The sequence below is a fragment of the Mustela nigripes genome, chromosome 10 (assembly GCF_022355385.1).
Source record: "Mustela nigripes isolate SB6536 chromosome 10, MUSNIG.SB6536, whole genome shotgun sequence".
Lineage (NCBI taxonomy): Eukaryota > Metazoa > Chordata > Mammalia > Carnivora > Mustelidae > Mustela > Mustela nigripes.
In genome coordinates, this window is record NC_081566.1 from 49,185,398 (window position 1) to 49,205,493 (window position 20,096).

Below are 20,096 nucleotides of genomic sequence, written 5' to 3' on the forward strand. Positions count from 1 at the left end.
TCACTGAATTTTATCTTTGAAACTAATAATGCACTATTAGTTAATTGAATTTAAATAAAAAATAATTTGGCTTAAAGATTTGAATATAGCGAAGTGTCATTTGTGAGATAAGAAAACCAAAAAGAGAAAATTAAATGAAGAATGTTGATTTTTAGTTGATAGATGTTTTAGTTTCTAAGAGATTGCACGGGCCATGTGTTCTACCTCTCATAAAGCCTTCCTCACTTGATTCTAAGTTTCTTAGAATCAGAGCAGTAGTTTTTTTAGAAGATTTTATGTATTTATTTGACACAGAGAGAGAGTGCATAAGCAGGCAGAGCAGCAGGCAGAGGGTGAGGGAGAAGCAGGCTCTCTGCTGGGCAGAGTGTGACATGGGATGTCATCCCAGGTCCTGTGATCATGACTTGAGCCAAAGGGGGTTACTTAACGAACTGAACCACCCAGGTACCCCCAAAGCAGTATTTTTATTTTTATTTTATTTTGTTTTGTTTAATTATTTTATTTTATCTATTTTTTAAATGATTTATTTTAAAGAGGAAGAGAACACATGCACAACACACATGTGCCAGGGGGAGGGGCAGGGAGCGAGGGAGAGAGAATCTCCAGCAGAATCCCTGCTTGAGTACGGAACCCTGTCATGGGGCTCGAGCCCACAATCCTGAGATCATGACCTGAGCCAAAACTGAGAGTAGGCCGAGCCACCCAGGTGCCCCTCTAAGCAGTATTTTTAATGATACCTGTCATCCAGCTTCATACTAAAATATATCAGGGCATTTTGCCTACTGTAAATTATAATTAATATTTACCTCTTTTTATTATTTCCCTTTTTATGGTAGTTTTCTTTATTATTAATGTTACCAAAAGAAATATGAATTATAACTATTTGGAAAAACTATTGAAAATTTATAGTTAAAATATATTTTAACTCTTCATCATTCATTTACTTATACTGTTCATTTAGTAGATGTTTACTTCAGAGCTAACATTTATTCTAATATGTAATAAAATACGATATATGATATAGAGTAATATAATAATATGCTATATATTTAATAGATTCTGGGAGCATGATATACAATATATTATTTTATAATAATAAAATGATTCTGATATTTACACTTTCATAGAATAAGATATATTCCATTTGTTTATTAAGGAAGAAGGTGGCTTTTTAACAATTGGAGAATTGGAGACTTTGTTTTGAAGATTTAACTATTTATACTTACAAACTCCAATATTAGTGATCATGAATTTTAAGGAGCTATTTTATTTTATTTTATTTTTTAAAGATTTTTATTATTTATTTATTTGACAGAGAGAGATCACAAGTAGGCAGAGAGGCAGGCAGAGAGAGAGGAGGAAGCAGGCTCCCTGCTGAGCAGAGAGCCCGATGTGGGACTCGATCCTAGGATCCTGAGATCATGACCTGAGCCGAAGGCAGCGGCCTAACCCACTGAGCCCCCAGGCGCCCCTTAAGGAGCTATTTTATAAAGCAGTGTAGCAGTTGCTGAAAATGAGGAATATGGAAACTGCTTGCATTACCTGGAGCAAAGGAGTCAGTTTTCCTTAGACCTTTGCTCCATAAAAAACATGGGATTGAGAAGTAGAGGAGAATATGTGTTAAAATGTAAACAGCTGGTAAATGCGGCTGAAGGCTATCTGTGTTTACTGTATTAGCCTCTCAACTTTCTCATGGGTTTCACATTTTTCAAAATTAAAGTAAAAGAAATCTCCTTGACACAATTATTTTATGAAGCTTCTTTGCATATGCAAGATTAGAAGCGGGTTTTATTTCCTGAGAAAATACTTTGAACATGTTAGCAGCAAAAATCAGTTCAAATGCAAGCCTAAAAGAAGAAATAATATAGAATGCCATATTAATTGTTCAACAAATATTAATAATTAGTTTTGAACATTCAATTAGATATTAGATAACTTCTAATAGAGAGATGAACCTCTATGACATGACCCACCAATCTAAAGGATATAAAGTCTAAGTCATTAATTCATAATTTTCTTCTTCTTTCTAATTTCAGTTATACTAGAAATTTATCTGTATTATTATAGGAAATACTTTATAAGTTCTATTATTTCATGAATTTCAAATACATATGGTATGCCAGTGTTTTAGATAAAAATAACGCACTGCCACCCTGGAATAGGATTAAGAAGAACTAATGAGGAGAAATATTTATTGTGTACTAGAATATGCATTTATATATGTTATATATATTACATATTATTTTATATATTTATTTTATGCTTTAGTGCATATTACTATATATGTAACTTCTTTTGGTGTATTTTCTTTCTTCTGGTGTATTTTTGGGGTATTTGCGAATAATAAATTGTGTGAATTGATAATGTTACCACCGGATTTTATTTGGTGAGTTTTTGTTATAAGAGAAGGCTACATACTAAATATCTATTTTTTAAACAATCTGATATTTCAGTATTTATTATTTCCTCTTAATTTTGGAAAAGAAAAACTTGATAAGTATTATTTTTAACTAAATGATACTTTTTAAATATGACCTCATGTTTTTAGTTATTCTAATGTTTTGTTATATTTCGTTATTCATAAAATACACCCTTACATGTTTTAGAATATACTGTGCACTGACATTGTATTTTCCCTTGTTGGCCTCTTAGACAGTCAGAAATAGTAAATTCAAGATAATTTTGCCATTTCCTTACACTCCACTGTCATAATAATTCACTTATTAGTTTAATAATTCTTACTTTCTTTCCTTGAACCTCACAACTTCCGTTCCTTGGTATTACCTCTAATATAGCAGTTTACTTTAGTAGTGACCTCCAAGATTCCTCAAAGGAGCCATACTTACTACTTTTGAAATTGGCAATCTCTATCATAAACTCATCTCTCACACAAGAATAAATATCGCTCTTAATCCAAACAAAATAAAGGAACCAAGTCAGGCCATTCAGTAATAATTTAAAATTTACTACTCATTTACAAAAGCGCATTTACCGGCTTTTGTAAAAAAAAACTAGGTGAATGAGGTGGGGTTTTTTTGTTTTGTTTTGTTTTGTTTTTTAGTGAACATTGAGTCTAAAGGCCACTTGTCCTAAGGATCTTTGGAAACATACATCCTTGTTTTAATATATTCTAACACTGCTTTTCTCTCCGTTTCGTAACTCTTAAGGGAAGTTTCCCAAAGGTGGCTTGAGTTGAAATGTTGGGAATTATATTTTGGTTATTGTTCATGTCTTTAAAAAGACCTTATAATGATTTCAAGAGATCACCAAAATTAATATAAATTTGGACAGGATTGATATTCTCATAATACCATTGCTGATAAACTTTCTTTCAGAAAAAAAAAAAAATACTGAACAGAAGTGAGAGCATGTACCCAAGTTAAAAGTAGAAGAAAGAGAAATAATTAAAACCTAATACTAACATTTTTAAGTGTTCCCTCCACACATAATACAAGAAAATCTTTCCAGTTTCCTGTGTGTTAAGATTAGGAAATACAACAAGATTATGAAATATCTTTAACACATTTGGTAAGAAAAGAACAAATATGGTGGTTCTGGTCAATTACATATTGGAAAACCATAACATTTTAGATACCTTAAATGCTATCCAAGTCAATTGTGTACTACTTTGTTAATGTTGTGTGTCTTTAAAAATCATGTGCTGGAGCAAAAAGAGTTAGGTTTAATTTTATGGTATACAATTATAGGATTTCATATCAGTGTGAAATGTACTTTGAAGCATTCCTAATGTCCTTCCAACATTCTAGGCACTAATCTAGGTATTTTAGATAAGAAAAAACATGACTTTCTGTAATAATGATTAAATGTTTCTAGTTTGAATATATTTGATCAGAAGAGTAAAAATATGTGTTTAACAAAAATAAATATGTATTAGTCATAAAAGCATTATGCTATACCTTAAACATAGGAATACTTCTTTGTTTATTAATACAAATGAAATAAAATTAATTTAAAATAACTGGTATAGTTCCCACACAAGAAACAATATCTAAAAGTACTTATTTTCTTCATCAGCATTAGAAATTATGTATTGAATCATTTTCAGTATCACCTTTATACAAGCAATTGATGGAGATCCAGAAAGTCCTAACTATATTCCAAGATCTTTCTATTATATGTCATCCTTACTATGATAAATAATATTTAAGTTTCTTTTCTTGCAAGACTTCTGTTGCTATTTTCAAAAGAGCACATTGTTTAATCATCAGAGTAGAGCAACTCAATGATTGGGACAACTCATACAGCATGTGGGCATTGGTCCTTCTGATTGTATAGTGTGTATAACTAGATCTGATGACCTACATTAGTCATATTGCATCACTGTTTGAAATACTTTATAGTTGTAAAATTACTGCTGTATACCTTTCATGTATAAATAGTGTAGTGTTAAGTTATGAATTGTAGGGTTATAACTAGAAAGCAAATTAAAGTATCAATGGCCCTATCAAAACAGAGCAATATGGCAACAATTATCATTAAAATACTTTATTTAATATTGTGCATTTTGATTGCTTTCTAAAGATATTTTGCTGACTAAAAACTCTCACAATCAAAACTTTTTCATTAGTCAGAATTTATATACTGCATAGTTGAACGTGCTATAAATAATGATATTGGGAAAGATCAGTGAAGATGGAAAGGAAAATTGAATGCAAATATTTGTAGAATATTTTGTGTAGTGTAAAGACATTGCATCAGCTACTCTGTGTAAAGTTATTTATACTAAACCACACTTGGATTGCACCCCCTGGTACTTTATTTTTGAACGCTTATAAAATTAATGTATATGGGTTCATGGTTTATGTATAATCTACATTGTCATAGTTTTTGTGTGTATATGAATTTTGTAGGTACGCCTGTTTGTTTCATGAATAGAACATGGATGCACATTTAAATTTTTTAAAGTCCTAGAAATAGTTTGATTATGGTTCTGCCTTAATAATCAGGGAAGTTTGTCCTTAGTAGAATAATGGGAAAAAACCTGAGAAAGCATACAGACCTCCTCTCTCACCAATCACCCCCACACATCCATCCATCTACTTCTAGAGACAGATAGATGATAGGTAGAGAAACACACAAATATAAACACAGTAATTTATATATGAATTTTTGCACCAATTTTATTCCTTTTATTATTGATACTATGAAGATAATTACCTATCTTTAATTCATTTTTAATGCATTTTAATTCATTTTAAAGCATTTTAGAACATTAAGTAAACATTAAAATACACTGAATATTAAAATTCATAATACAAATTTGAGGTGACACATTGATTTCATAACACGATTTATGAGATGATTAAAATATTCAATATTTATTTGGAAAGTGTCCAATGTTATAAACACTTAAACAAAAAAGAAGGATTATTCAAAACCAACTGTGACTGTAGGACACTGTCATGACAGAGTCTGGTATGACCCAGCGACTTGTTTTCCAATGAATAAAAAAGGACACAAAGTCTGAAAGACATACAGCTTTTGGGGGGGGGGAAGATGTTGTTTTAGTTTTTATTTACTTTTGCTATCATTTAATTTAAAACTAATGATATTAGATTAAACAAAAAAGGAATTTCCTACCTCAGCACCTTAACTGCTAGAAAAGACTCTTCTAGGGGCTAACTAATTGCCTGTGTATTTTGTCTAGGTGTTGAGGGAAAGCTAAGAGAATGAAGGCTCTAAATTCCCAGTGGAAGCATGATATGGCGGAGCAGAGCTGGTGCTGAATTGTTCTCTCTGATGGCTCTATGGGAGTGGATAGCCCTGAGTCTTCATTGCTGGGTTTTAGCGGTTGCTGCAGTTTCGGATCAGCATGCCACAAGCCCCTTCGACTGGCTCCTCTCTGATAAGGGACCCTTCCATCGCTCACAGGAATACACAGATTTTGTGGACAGAAGCCGGCAGGGATTTAGCACAAGATACAAGATATACAGGTATGAAGCAAAGGGAAAGCAATTATAGAGCTACCTTCCTTGAAAGTTGTGTGTAAATAAGTTTCTCTAAGGGAAAGTTTCAGATGGGAAAGGGTTATTATCAGAAGGGTCATTATTTACCATTCACAATAGTACTGTTTTCTTGTTATTTAAAAGTATTTCTTATAGATGTAACGAGCCATTAAACAAACAAACAAACAAACAAACAAAAAAAAAAAACCAAGAAACTAGTAATGGTGACCAGTTGCACAACTGTCTCAAATTCTAGGAATGTTACACTCCCTAAATAAATTCCAATTAACATTAAGGTTGAGTTTATCATTTTAAAGAGGCAAATGTTTAAACGAATTTGAGATTCCTTTCTACCTATGCCACGCTATGTTACCTTTCTTTTTTTAGCTTAAATGGAAATGGTATCTTCCGCTAGTCACTGAGAAGTTGAGTCACCTCATTCTTTTTCCCCTTAAAGGTAAAAAGGAGAAAATGGTGATGGGTTGAAAAGAAGTAGCAGATAAATGTGACATGCTAGCAAAGGCCAAGGAAAAGGAGGGGATTAAGATATATGGCCTTTAACTTTTACTGTTCTTATATATTTGAATCTAAATAAGTTACACAAAAGGAGTCATATATTAGGTCCAACAGCCTGCCTGCTTCCCCAAGCCCAGCGAATCCATTAAATAGAGGAGTGTACAAATGGTTGCCTGACTGGATTAGATTGTATTGATCTTTGCCATAAAGAATGTTTTATGTACAGTTATCAGTTTGGGTTGTTTCTTCATGATAGAAATTTACAATTCCCAGCAACTGCTTTAGCATTTATGTAGAAGCACAACTTAGTATTGTATTTTTGTGTCTGCATCTATGTAGATACTGGTATATAAATATTTTATTTTATATTGTATGTGCACCAGAGGGCACTGTGCTTCTGGTCTGTATGTAGTCTTTTATACAGCATTGTGAGAAATTTATAAATCCTATCAGCAATGCATATTTACAGAAAAGACTGAAGGTATTGAACAATTTCATGAAATCACACTGCTCTGCGTGTGTGTGTGTGTGTGTGTGTCTGTCTGTGAGTGTGTTTAATAAGAAGTCCCTTAGTCTAGGCAGCCAGAGCATGGACACAAGTCTGTAAAAAAGATTTATCCTAATTTTAAAAAGATGACATAATACATATTAAAGATTTTCTTTCTGAAGTGCAGCAGAAAACAGTCAATATAATATGATTCTAGCTTTATTCCTTTTTACATGTGTTTGTTGGTTTAGCCAGATTTCCTTTACAAATTGCATGGAGCTACTTGAATTTAAGATTGTAAGAATGTCTAATATTTCAGCATTCTGCAAGAGGATTATTAATAGTCTGTCAAATGAACTAACCCAGAGCGTGTCTCCATGATCCATTGACATCTCTACTGGGAGGTCTGAGGTGTTGTCTGGTGTGTGTTTGTTTGACTGTTTATTGGTCGATGAACTGTGAGTTGAAAACATGGCTTGACATGTCTTCAGAAGTTCAAAGTTGAATGAAAGAGACATTATTTGGATCGCCATAGTGAAAGGTAATGAAAAATAATGTCTTGGGATGTGTTTGCAAAACTCGTATATTCCCTTTAGACTTTATGGGACTGTACTCTTAAAGATCTACATGAGCCCTATACCCCTCATCCTTCCGATGTTTTTGCCTTTGTGGTTCTAATAAACATGTGTTGGACTTATCTGTTTATAAACAATGGAATATAGCATCGCGTTAGCTCTGCCCGGGTCAGGCTATAACTTCTTATGTTACCTTCGATGGTTGCTCTACAGTGAACAATATAATATATTTATGAGGGTTCCTTTTGTGTCAGAACAGTGAGACATTTCATTTATCCAAATAGCATTTACCTAAATTTCAGAGAATTCTATCGACCTATGCATCCAATATAATGGGCATTATTCCTAGTGAAGTTAAACTTGTAGCTGAGATATTAGAGATTCTCAAATCCAAGGACTGAAATAGTTTTTTGCTGTTGTTTTGACTTTTAAAAGTATTTGTCATAAAAAATAATTATTAGAGACTTTATCTTTTATAAATGTTTGCCCTGTTATGCAGAATTTGTATATAAGACACACAGAAGGAAAATTAATACTTTTCCACATTAGATGCTAGATTAATCATTTTAAAAGATCACATAATTTCACAAAGTGATCAGCCAAGTTCTACTAGTGTTTGTTATTACTGTCATAAGTTCCTTCATGTGGGGTGTTGTATTGATATAGTTTCTTAAAGGCATTAGTTTTAAATGTGAACCATATTAAGACTCTTAAAATAATGAGGTAAAATCTTTTTCAATTGTTTTCATTTTATCTCCTTCTCCGGCAACATATTTTTCTTTTCACCTCAAATATACAATAGCAAGATCATAATCATTGAATATTTATTACTAGGATCATAGTCAAGGCATAGAAGGGAAAAGGAAGTGCCATTATTATTTTTTTTTGACAAAGTGCATGTTTTTCAACTAACAAGGCTTATATTTGTATTTTTAAACTTATAATTATAAAGAATTTTTAGATTTTTGTTCTGAAACAACATTATGACTTAAGAAAAGATCATTTTATGAGTAGATCATTGAATTGGAAGACCAAGAATGAACTTGTTAACGCTTAAGTTGTTATTTGGTTAACACTAAAAGTTTGGTTTTTAGCCATCTTTCAGTCTTAGCTGAAGATCAATAATAGAACCTAAGCATAGGCATTTTAAGTACCCTCACTTTTAGAAAATGGGCTATGCCTGGAGAAATTTTATCCACTGAAAAGTATAGAATAGGAGTATACTTGGTCCCTTAATATGTGGGAAACATGTGATTGGTTATTATGTTCTAAAAATACCCTTAGGTATTATGGCCACCAGCAAATGCATAATTTGTTCCAGGTCTGCATATTCTCAATTCTTTGCATAAATTATAAGAGCTCTGGACAAGGGATTCACTTTTAATAACTCAAACTTAGAGTTACCTTGAATCACAGCTGTAAGTTCTATGTCATAAGGAGGTGATTTTTATTTCCATAAAAGAAACATATATAGATCTTCAAATATGGTGATATAAAATAAAAGGTTTTGTTTGTTTGTTTGTTTGTTTTGCCAAACCTCTACTATTCTTTGTTTAAGCACATGTACAAATGAATCATAGGGAAAATGATGATGCTTTTCTTAGAATCTTCCAAGATAATATAAAGATATGTCCTATTACTACAACTTAGTTTAATTCTTTGAAATAATTTTTCAAAGCAAAATTTTAGTGAGAATAGGACACAACTGAAATAAGTGGTAAATGTTGTGCTTTATTGGTTTTCATGGTCATGCCCTCTGAAAAAAAACTATATTTAAAACATGCTATGCAAAAGACAAGATAGTCTAGAAAGATAAACAAATGTATGGACATTTCATATATGACAGGAGAATATGAAATAGTGTATGTATGGGAAAGGGTGAGATTTTGAATAAATGGTATGCAATTTGAGTATCTATATGAGGAAAGCAGAAATCAGATTCTTTCTTTGTATTGTATATACAAATCTACTTAATACGGAATAAGGGTCTACATAAGAAATGCAAAAATGTTGTCTCTAGAAGAAAACATTTATTTCTAGAAAAAAGCATGTATTTCATGATAATGAGATATGTAAGAATTTCTTAAAACATCAGGCATTAAACATCAAAAAGATAGTGGTCAATTCAGGTGTATTAACATACATATATGTTCTGTTTTAAGATATATATATGTATATATATACATATATATATGTATATATAGAATCATATTGTGTGCAAATTTTTCCTGTGCTCAGTTTATCTCACTTAACATTCTGGTTTGAGGATTCATCTGTGCTGCTACTGATGGCTATGTTCCTGTTAATGATATATATATATATACACATATATATATATATACGATCACAATATGATTCTAAGAAATTCACAAAACTGAATTATATTATTTAGAGATGCATATGTAAAGATAAACCTAAAGAAAAGCCAAGAAGCTACTATAACACAAATCAAGATAGTGATTAGTTCTATGAGGCAATAAAGAGGATAGGATTTTTAGGGTAAAACACGAGGGATTCTAAGGAAAGGACGATACTGAATTTCTTAAAATAGGTGATCATTACCATGGTGTTCTTTACATTCTAAATATTTATTTTAGACAGTCATTCATATAATATTTTATATTTCACGACATAAAATATTTTTTAAGGATTTTATTTATTTATTCGACAGACAGAGATCACAAGTAGGCAGAGAGAGAAACGGGGAAGCAGGCCCCTGCCAAGCAGAGAGCCTGACGCAGGGCCCGATCCAAGGACCCCGAGACTACTAGCCGAGCCGAAGGCAGAGGCCCAACCCACTGAGCCACCCAGGCACCCACCATATAAAATATTTTTAAAGTAACTAAATACTGTGTCAGCTTTGGATTAAAAAATAGAAATTCTCAAATTAAGTTACTAAATTATTTCCTTTAATTTTTTCCACATTCAATATTTATTATGAATGTTTATTAAGCTCATAAATTTTGTTATAAGAGCAATATATACTCCATTAGAGTTTAGTATCTATACATACATTCATGTGGAAAAATAAAATTTTTATTTGTTTACAAAGACCTTCCATTATTTTTATATGTGATTTTTGTTATAACATTTCATTGATGGCATTATTATTATTTTAAAAATATTTTATTTCTTTATTTGAGAGAGGGAGAGAGTACGCGGGGAGCAGGGATGAGAGGCAGAGAGAGGGAGAAGTGGATTCCCCGCTAAGCAGGGATCCTGACTTCGGGCTCAATTCCAGGTCCTGACTTGGAGCTTGATCCTAGGTCCTAACTGAGAGCTCCATCCCAGCACCCTGAGATCATTACTTGAGCTGAAGGGATATGCTTAACTGACTGAGCCACCCAGGTGCCTCTCATTGATTATCATTATATCGATTTCAAAAAACTAACATTCAGAGATTTTTTTTAAATTTAATTTTATTTTTTTTTTGGTGTTCCAAGACTCACTATTTATGCACCACGCCCAGAACTCCATGCAATACGTGCCCTCCTTAATGCATTCAGAGATTTTAAACAATATGTCTACAAACAACAAACAGTAAACAATTTTATATTTCTAATTCAAATTCAATGACCATTTTACTATAATATAAAAACAAGCCAGAAATGAAATAAGAGTCCCCATAGATAATTAACTAACTTGTTGATAGTCAAAAACCAAATCCTTCTACCACTCTGATTTCTATGGTTCCATATGTTAGTCAGCTTTGCTCAGTAAATATATCCTTCTATCTAATATGCATTCTTTGTTGCCAGAGACTTATAAAATTGTGTACAACTATTGCATTTAAGGTTCCCAGTGTATCTGGCCTCCCCTTCTCAACAACCTTGTGTATTATTTCTCTCACTGACTCTGGGCTTGGCCATCCACGTTGCTTCAGTCAGTGTGACGTCAGCAAGAATGATGCAGGCAATGTCTTATGAAGTGTGTCCAGTGGGCTTGCCCTGAATCTTACCGGAAGCCACTCCGTGAAGAAGTTTCCTCTAGACCAATAGAGGAGCTGAGGCTGCATGGAGCAGAAAAGAACCAGACCAGCTGATGTTCTCTGGGCCTGATAGGTGTCAGACAGAAACAATCACTGGACAAGTAATGAGGCCATTTAAAAATATTCAGCCCAAGCCGAACTAGTAGAAAACTGAAAATACACGAGTGACCTTAGGTATAAGAGTAGAACCATCCTGCTGGGCTCAGCCGATATTGCTCATTCATTCACAGAATCATCAAAACAAACAAACAAAACAAAAGAAAAACAACTTATTTCAAGCCTCTAAGTTTGGGGAAGGTTTCCGTGTACCACATGTAATGGATGAAACTATTCTTCATCAGGAATATATATTGGACAGGTATTTATTAAAAATATTATAAATCATATAGAATGGTAAAGATAGCATTTATTATAAAGACCTTCTTTATTTGAGGATGAATACATTTAAAAAAAAAAAAGAAAAAAAAAACTAAGAGGATTCTGGCTGAAAATGTCTTCCAAATAACAATTTCAAACAAGAGCAGTCACTTTAAATTTCCTCCTAAACGACTATGAATCCATGGAAGGAGGAGGTTGAAAATTCATCATAACACAAGATTATAGTTGACACACTATTTTCTGCCAAACTATGAGAGGCATTTCCATAGTTATAAGAATCATTGAGTAGCAATCATATTTAAATACATAAGATAGATGAAGCCAAATAGTCTTGACAAAAGTGATAGCTACCTGAAATACGTTGGGGACGACATACTCAGCAACCTACTCAGAAGCCCAGAGTTGGGACCTAGTAGAAACTGGGCATCCATCTCTCCACTGCAAAATCCTGCTTTGTGATGTAATCACAGTATTAAATAATTAATTTCTCTTTCTTTTTTCCCAAATTTTTATTTAAATTTCAGTTAGTTAACATGTAGTGTAATGTTAGTTTCAGATGTAGAACTTAGTTGATTGAATACTTGAAGATTTCTCTTTTTCTTAAGGTGTTTGGAAATGGTGGTTATCCAAAATAATATCGTAGATAGAGAGTTGCCAGTTAAGTATGACCCATATAATATGTGGGACATACTTATACTTAAAAAAAAATATTCATTATTTAAATTGCAGTTTAACTGATTGTAATATATTTTATCCTCTCGCTCTGGTAACTCTATGAGGAAAAAGGTGATTACTGACATTGATGGTTATGTATCAATGACAAGGGCTCTCAGAAGTAAATTAGAAATAAATAGTGAGCCCTGAATGAAGTCAGTAGAGTTTCTCATGGACTTTTTTGTTCATTCTGTCAGAAAAATAAATGTCAGATTAACTCCTGCATTAGATGAAGATAGCTACACACTGATAGTTAAGCCCAAAATTCTACACACCAGTGCACTCTTCAGCAAACAAAAAGCAAGTGGGAAAAGTGACTCACATACTATCTCTTAGCAAACTCTACATGTTAATAGAGCTCTCCATTTTATATTACATAAATAAAATAAGACAGAGTGTAGTGTACAACAGAGTGCATGTAACATTGTAGGGAGACCATGCTCACAGGAGGATAAAGGAACAAATAAAAAGCCTGGCAGAACAAAAGAAATTTAAAAATTTCCATAAAAAGTCAGTAGAAGAGATGACCTCTTTATGATTCCCCCCTCAATATGCACATATACAAGTATTATACACATATACAATTTGTCTTCTCCATAGGTTGTAAGAAGCTGTGAAATCTACAAACAGAGGAGATGGTAAGGAGAAAATAATCTAAAAATAAAAGGGCATTGGGTAAGATGGCATAATAGTGTAGGTAAATAAAAAGTAGCAATAAAAATAAAATTCACATTAAAGATCATTACACACAGTGAGTGTAAAAATTGCAAGGATGGTTGTGAAATTGCCTGTAAATGTTAAAATGTAAATCTTGGCGGATACAATATTTAACATGAAAGATCATGATTAAATCATATGGGTCTGTAAGCTCAATTGATAAAAATAAATACATAGAAGAAAAGCCATGTTAAAGACAGTAAAAATCTTACAAAAATATAAGTGAGGAATCAAAATTTATATTTACTTAAATTATAAAGTAGAACTGGTAAGAATAAGTTTAAATGTTATTGCAAACCTTAAGGGTAAGACAAGTGGATACAAAATCATCATATATATCTTAAAATTTACTGCTACATATAAAAACAAACAAAAAGTAAAAAGAAAAAAGAAAATGATAAATATAACTTAAGACAAGGGGACTTCAGAAAACCAAACATATGGTTAATGTAATGCATGTATTATGTCAAGGTCTAAACATAATTACTGTATTTGGATTAAAACATATATTTGAATATGCTATTAACAGTTACCTAAAACAAAATTACCCCAACATAAAAGCCGAAAAGATGACCAATTAATTCTCTTACAATCCATAAAATACTATCTAGTGAATGGTGTATTATACTAGACCTTTTAAAGGAAGTTAAAAAAAATAACTGTCACATGAGATTTTAGTCTTCCATTCTTATTCTTCGTGGATGAAACTGATCACACACACACAGACATACACACAACACAAGCAGTGTAGGATTGGGAAAGAGCAGATAACTTGAGTATGGAATCTAGTACAATTGTATCATATATAGAGTTGTACATGTTGAACATGTGATGCTAAATGTGATCTACTTCTTAAACACATATATGGAATATTTATGAGATTTTATTTATTTTGGTGCAAGCAAAAATTTTCAAAATAATACATCCCTACATTTTAGAATTTTGAAATCTAACCACATCGCCTTAAAACTAATTATTTGAATATAAATTTAGAGAAATTAATTTAACTATTTGCTCTTAAAAATGAAAATTCAGATTTAATAACATTTAATATGGTTTTATTTTAAAATATATTTAATACTATGAAAAATTGTTTATACTTTTTCAAATATAAAGTTAAATAAAACAGACAAAAACTCCAAAACTCAAAAATAGAAAGTAGAGCTCAAATGATTTCTATATGATTTTACTTTTTAAAAATATAAATATGTGGAGTATAAACATTAGATGTAAATGTATCTGTTTGCTTTATCTCTGGTTAAAATTTTATTTTAATTTTTAATTTTTTATAAACATATAATATATTTTTATCCCCAGGGGCACAGGTCTGTGAATCACCAGAATTACACACTTCACAGCACTCACCATAGCACATACCCTCCCCAATGTCCATAACCCCACTCCCCTTCTCCCAACCCCCCTCCTCCCAGCAAGTCTCAGTTTGTTTTGTGAGATTAAGAGTCACTTATGGTTTGTCTCCCTCCCAATCCCATCTGGTTTCATTTATTCTTCTCCTACCCCCCCTTAACCCCCCATGTTGCATCACCACTTCCTCATATCAGGGAGCTCATATGATAGTTGTCTTTCTCCACTTGACTTATTTCGCTAAGCATGATATGCTCTAGTTCCATCCACATTGTACCAAATGGCAAGATTTCATTTCTTTTGATGGCTGCATAGTATTCCATTGTGTATATATACCACATCTTCATTATCCATTCATCTGTTGATGGACATCTAGGTTGTTTCCAAAGTTTGGCTATTGTGGACATTGCTGCTATAAACATTTGGGTGCATGTGCCCCTTCGGATCACTGTGTTTGTATCTTTAGGGTAAATACCCAGTAGTGTAACTGTTGAATCATAGGGTAGTTCTATTTTCAACATTTTGAGGAACCTCTATGCTGTTTTCCAGAGAGGTTGCACCAGCTTCCATTCCCACCAATGGTGTAGGAGGGTTCCCCTTTCTCCACATCCTCGCCAGCATCTGTCATTTCCTGACTTGTTAATTTTAGCCATTCTGACTGGTGTGAGGTGGTATCTCATTGTGGTTTTGATCTGTATTTCCCTGATGCCGAGGGATATGGAACACTTTTTCATGTGTCTGTTGGCCATCTGGATGTCTTCTTTGCAGAAATGTCTGTTCATGTCCTCTGCCCATTTCTTGATTGGATTATTTGTTCTTTGGGTGTTGACTTTTCTAAGTTCTTTATAAATTTTGGACACTAGTCCTTTATCTGATATGTCGTTTGCAAATATCTTCTCCCATTCTGTCAGTTGTCTTTTGGTTTTGTTAACTGTTTCCTTTGCTGTGCAAAAGCTTTTGATCTTGATGAAATCCCAATAGTTCATTTTTGCCCTTGCTTCCCTTGCCTTTGGCGATGTTCCTAGGAAGATGTTGCTGCAGCTGAGGTCGAAAAGGTTGTTTTCTGTGTTCTCCTCAAGGATTTTGATGGATTCCTTTCTCACAATGAGGTCCTTCATCCATTTAGATTCTATTTTTGTGTGTGGTGTAAGGAAATGGACCAATTTCATTTTTCTGCATGTGGCTGTCCAATTTTCCCAGCACCATTTATTGAAGAGGCTGTCTTTTTTCCATTGGACATTCTTTCCTGCTTTGTCAAAGATTAGTTGACCATAGAGTTGAGGGTCTATTTCTGGGCTTTCTATTCTGTTCCATTGATCTATGTGTCTGTTTTTGTGCCAGTATCATGCTGTCTTAGTGATGACAACTTTGTAATAGGGCTTGAAGTCCGGAATTGTGATGCCACCAACGTTGGCTTTCTTTTTCAATATCCCTTTGGCTATTCGAGGTCTTTTCTGGTTCCATATAAATTTTAGCATTATTTGTTCCATTTCTTTGAAAAAAATGGATGGTACTTTGATAGGAATTGCATTAAATGTGTAGATTGCTTTAGGTAGCATGGACATTTTCACGATGTTTATTCTTCCAATCCAGGAGCATGGAACATTTTTCCATTTCTTTGTGTCTTCCTCAATTTCTTTCATGAGTACTTTATAGTTTTCTGAGTATAGATTCTGTGCCTCTTTGGTTAGGTTTATTCCTAGGTATCTTGTGCTTTTGGGTGCAATTGTAAATGGGATGGACTCCTTCATTTCTCTCTCTTCTGTCTTGTTGTTGGTGTAGAGAAAAGCAACTGATTTTTGTGCATTGATTTTATATCCTGACACTTTACTGAATTCCTGTATAAGTTCTAGCAGTTTTGGAGTGGAGTCTTTTGGGTTTTCCACATATAGTATCATATCATCTGCAAAGAGTGATAGTGTGACTTCTTTGCTGATTTGGATGCCTTTAATTTCCTTTTGTTGTCTGATTGCTTAGGCTAGGACTTCTAGTACTATGTTGAATAGCAGTGGTGATAATGGACATCCCTGCCGTGTTCCTGACCTTAGTGGAAAAGCTTTCAGTTTTTCTGCATTGAGAATGATATTTGCAGTGGGTTTTTCATAGATGGTTTTGATGATATTGAGGTATGTGCCTTCTATCCCTACACTTTGAAGAGTTTTGATCAGGAAGGGATGCTGTACTTTGTCAAATGCTTTTTCAGCATCTATTAAGAGTATCATATGGTTCTTGTTCTTTCTTTTATTGATGTGTTGTATCACATTGATTGATTTGTGGATGTTGAACCAACCTTGCAGCCCTGGAATAAATCCCACTTGGTCGTGGTGAATAATCCTTTTAATGTACTGTTGAATCCTATTGGCTAGTATTTTGGTAAGAATTTTCGCATCTGTGTTCATCAAGGATATTGGTCTTTGGCTCTCTTTTTGATGGGATCCTTCTCTGGTTTTGGGATCAAGATGATGCAGGCCTCATAAAATGAGTTTGGAAGTTTTCCTTCCATTTCTATTTTTTGGAACAGTTTCAGGAGAATAGGAATTAGTTCTTCTTTAAATGTTTGGTAGAATTCCCCCGGGAAGCCGTCTGGCCCTGGGCTTTTGTTTGTTTGGAGTTTTTTGATGACTGTTTCAATGTCCTTACTGGTTATGGGCCTGTTCAGGCTTTCTATTTCTTCCTGGTTCAGTTGTGGTAGTTTATATGTCTCTAGGAATGCATCCATTTCTTCCAGATTGTCAAATTTGTTGGCGTAGAGTTGCTCATAGTATGTTCTTATAATAGTTTGTATTTCTTTGGTGTTGGTTGTGATCTCTCCTCTTTCATTCATGATTTTATTTATTTGGGTCCTCTCTCTTTTCTTTTTGATAAGTCTGGACAGGGGTTTATCAATCTTATTAATTCTTTCAAAGAACCATCGCCTAGTTTCATTGATTTGCTCTATTGTTTTTTTGTTTTCTATTTCATTGATTTCTGCTCTGATCTTTATGATTTCTCTTCTGCTGGGCTTAGGGTTTCTTTCTTGTTCTTTCTCCAGCTTCCTTTGCAAAAGTTGCTTGTAAATACTCTTTAAAAAGTAAAATCCAAAAGTCTTTTATATTACTCTGTATTTATACAAAGTTAAACATCAATTTTGTAGTATTCCCCTACATACCACTCAAATTCTTTTCTATTTCTTATATGTTCTATTAAAGAGGCTGTAATGGAAGGAAGCTATTTTTCCTAGTTGGTTGACTTTCTACAAATCATTCCTTTAGTCTGTTAGTACCCTTTACCATGCAATGATAAATTAGGGAGAATATTCTAGATAATACTAATAACCTAAATTTATTTGATATTTGATATTTATTCAACAACTCTATTTAACTACATCTCTAATTTTGAGATTAAACCATAATAAATTGAAGATTTTATTATTTAATTCTATTCACAATTGAATATACAATGAATTCGTATTTTAAGTATCTTTTAGCTGTCATTGGGAAAATTTCAGTAAGAAATAAAATCAAAATATTAATTCAGGTTTTTGGAGTTATAATTGACTTTCAGAAAAGCCAATTCTTAAAGGAGATTGTATATAATCTTATAACTATAAATAAAAGGCATTCTTTGTTATAATTTCTATAATTTGTAAGTAATAATTTTTAGTCTAATAATACATTCATGTTCATTGCTATTAAAATGAAAAAATGAACAGGACTGCCAGTTCATACAATTATATACAGAAGAGGAAATAACAATGATGATTCTTGGCATTCAAACAAAGAATTTATTTGATTATTTTGCCCTCTCTAGTTCCACCTTACCAAATCCTTCAGTGTCATTATCTCTGTGGTCTTCTTCCAAATAAAATTGTCCAAATTATCAGTATTGTTTTCTTTTGATATCACTGTTCTGGGGCTTTTGAATTGTTATTTTATTTTTTTTTTAAATCAAGCACTAGTCTAAAAATACAAGGTTTAAAAATTGGAGAGGGAAAAACGAGTAATAATCCTTTTTCTAGGCTTTTTTTCTCTATTTAAATGGACTGTTATTTTAAAAAGCCATTTACTTTATATTTTCCATTGTAAGTAAGGAAAGGTCCTAAATAACATTTATTATGCCTTTTTCTGCCTTAATATAAAACAAAGCAATTGCCATTTAATTGCAATATTAAAAAAATCTAACTTTTAAATATTAGCGAAAAGATATAATACTAAGATATTATCTCTTTTACTTTAATAAGCATGTAATGTGAACCATGGCAAAAGATTAGACCCTTACCTTCAAATTGTACTTTCCAAAGTTAAAGCTAAAATTTGTACTGAGTACTTGTACTTTGTAATAGATTTTAATTACTATCTATATTTAGACCATTCTTTAATGGAAGTAGCGTTTTTTAATCTTTTTGAGATTATTTTTTCTAGAAACGGCTTATTTTCCCCTTTATTTTCAGTTAGAATCACAATGAAATAATCTGCCTTAGGATGTAAGAATCATCCAGTAAATTTCCTTCAGCTTAGAGAAGAGTCTTACCATCAATTAATTAGTAATATTTAACCCTGAAATTTGCTTCTCAGACTAAAGTGGCATATGATAATATGTAGATGTCCAACAAATTTAGTTGAAAAGAATTACACAAAGGCTGTTCATATATATACTTTTTATTGATGTATAACTGACATACAATACTATATTGGTTTCATGGGTGCAAAATAGTGATTACTATAAATCTATGTTATGAGACGCTCATTATAGTTAATGTAATTACCAACTGTCACCATAGAGTTATTATGATATTATTAATTATATACCCTATGTGTACTTTTAATCCCCATGATTTATTCCCATACCCCCTTCCCTCTGGCAACCACTGGTTTGTTCTATTTATGTGTCTATTTATTTTTGTTTCCTTGCTTGTTTGTCTTGATTTTTAGATTCCACATGTACGTGAAATTTTATGGATATTTGTTTTTTTCTGTCAGACTTATTTTACTTAACATAATGCCCTCTAGGTCCATTCATCTTCTCACAAATGGGAAGATTTCAATTTTATGACTGGGTAGTATTGCATCGTAAGTGTATGTCACATCTTCATCCATTCTTATATGGATGGACACTTAAGTTACTTCAATATCTTGACTATTGTAAATAATCCTGCAATAAACATAGGGGTGCATATGTCTTTTTGAAAGTATTTTTATTTTCCTTATGTAAATACCCAAAAGTGATATTACAGGTTATAAGTAGTTTTATTTTTAATTTTTTGAGGAACCTCCATACTGTTTTTCAGCGTCTGCATCAGTTTACATTCCTACCAAGTGTGTGTGAGGATTTCCATTTTTTCCATATCCTTGTTAAAACTTACTATGTTTTTTTTTGTTGTTGTTTTATTTTTTTGTTTTGTTTTTTTGTGG

The 20,096-nt window shown here is 32.5% G+C and overlaps 1 protein-coding gene across 4 annotated transcripts in view; it reads left to right on the forward strand.

The window, feature by feature from the left end:
* The window catches only part of BRINP3 (BMP/retinoic acid inducible neural specific 3), a 399,028-nt gene that overhangs the window by 19,079 nt on the left and 359,853 nt on the right, over positions 1–20,096 (forward strand). For all 4 annotated transcript variants that reach the window (XM_059413324.1, XM_059413327.1, XM_059413325.1 and 1 more), the window contains exon 2: positions 5,669–5,954. In XM_059413324.1, coding sequence (XP_059269307.1) covers positions 5,719–5,954 — 236 coding nt within the window. In that variant the 5' untranslated portion in view covers positions 5,669–5,718. The remainder of the gene's footprint in view (positions 1–5,668; positions 5,955–20,096) is intronic.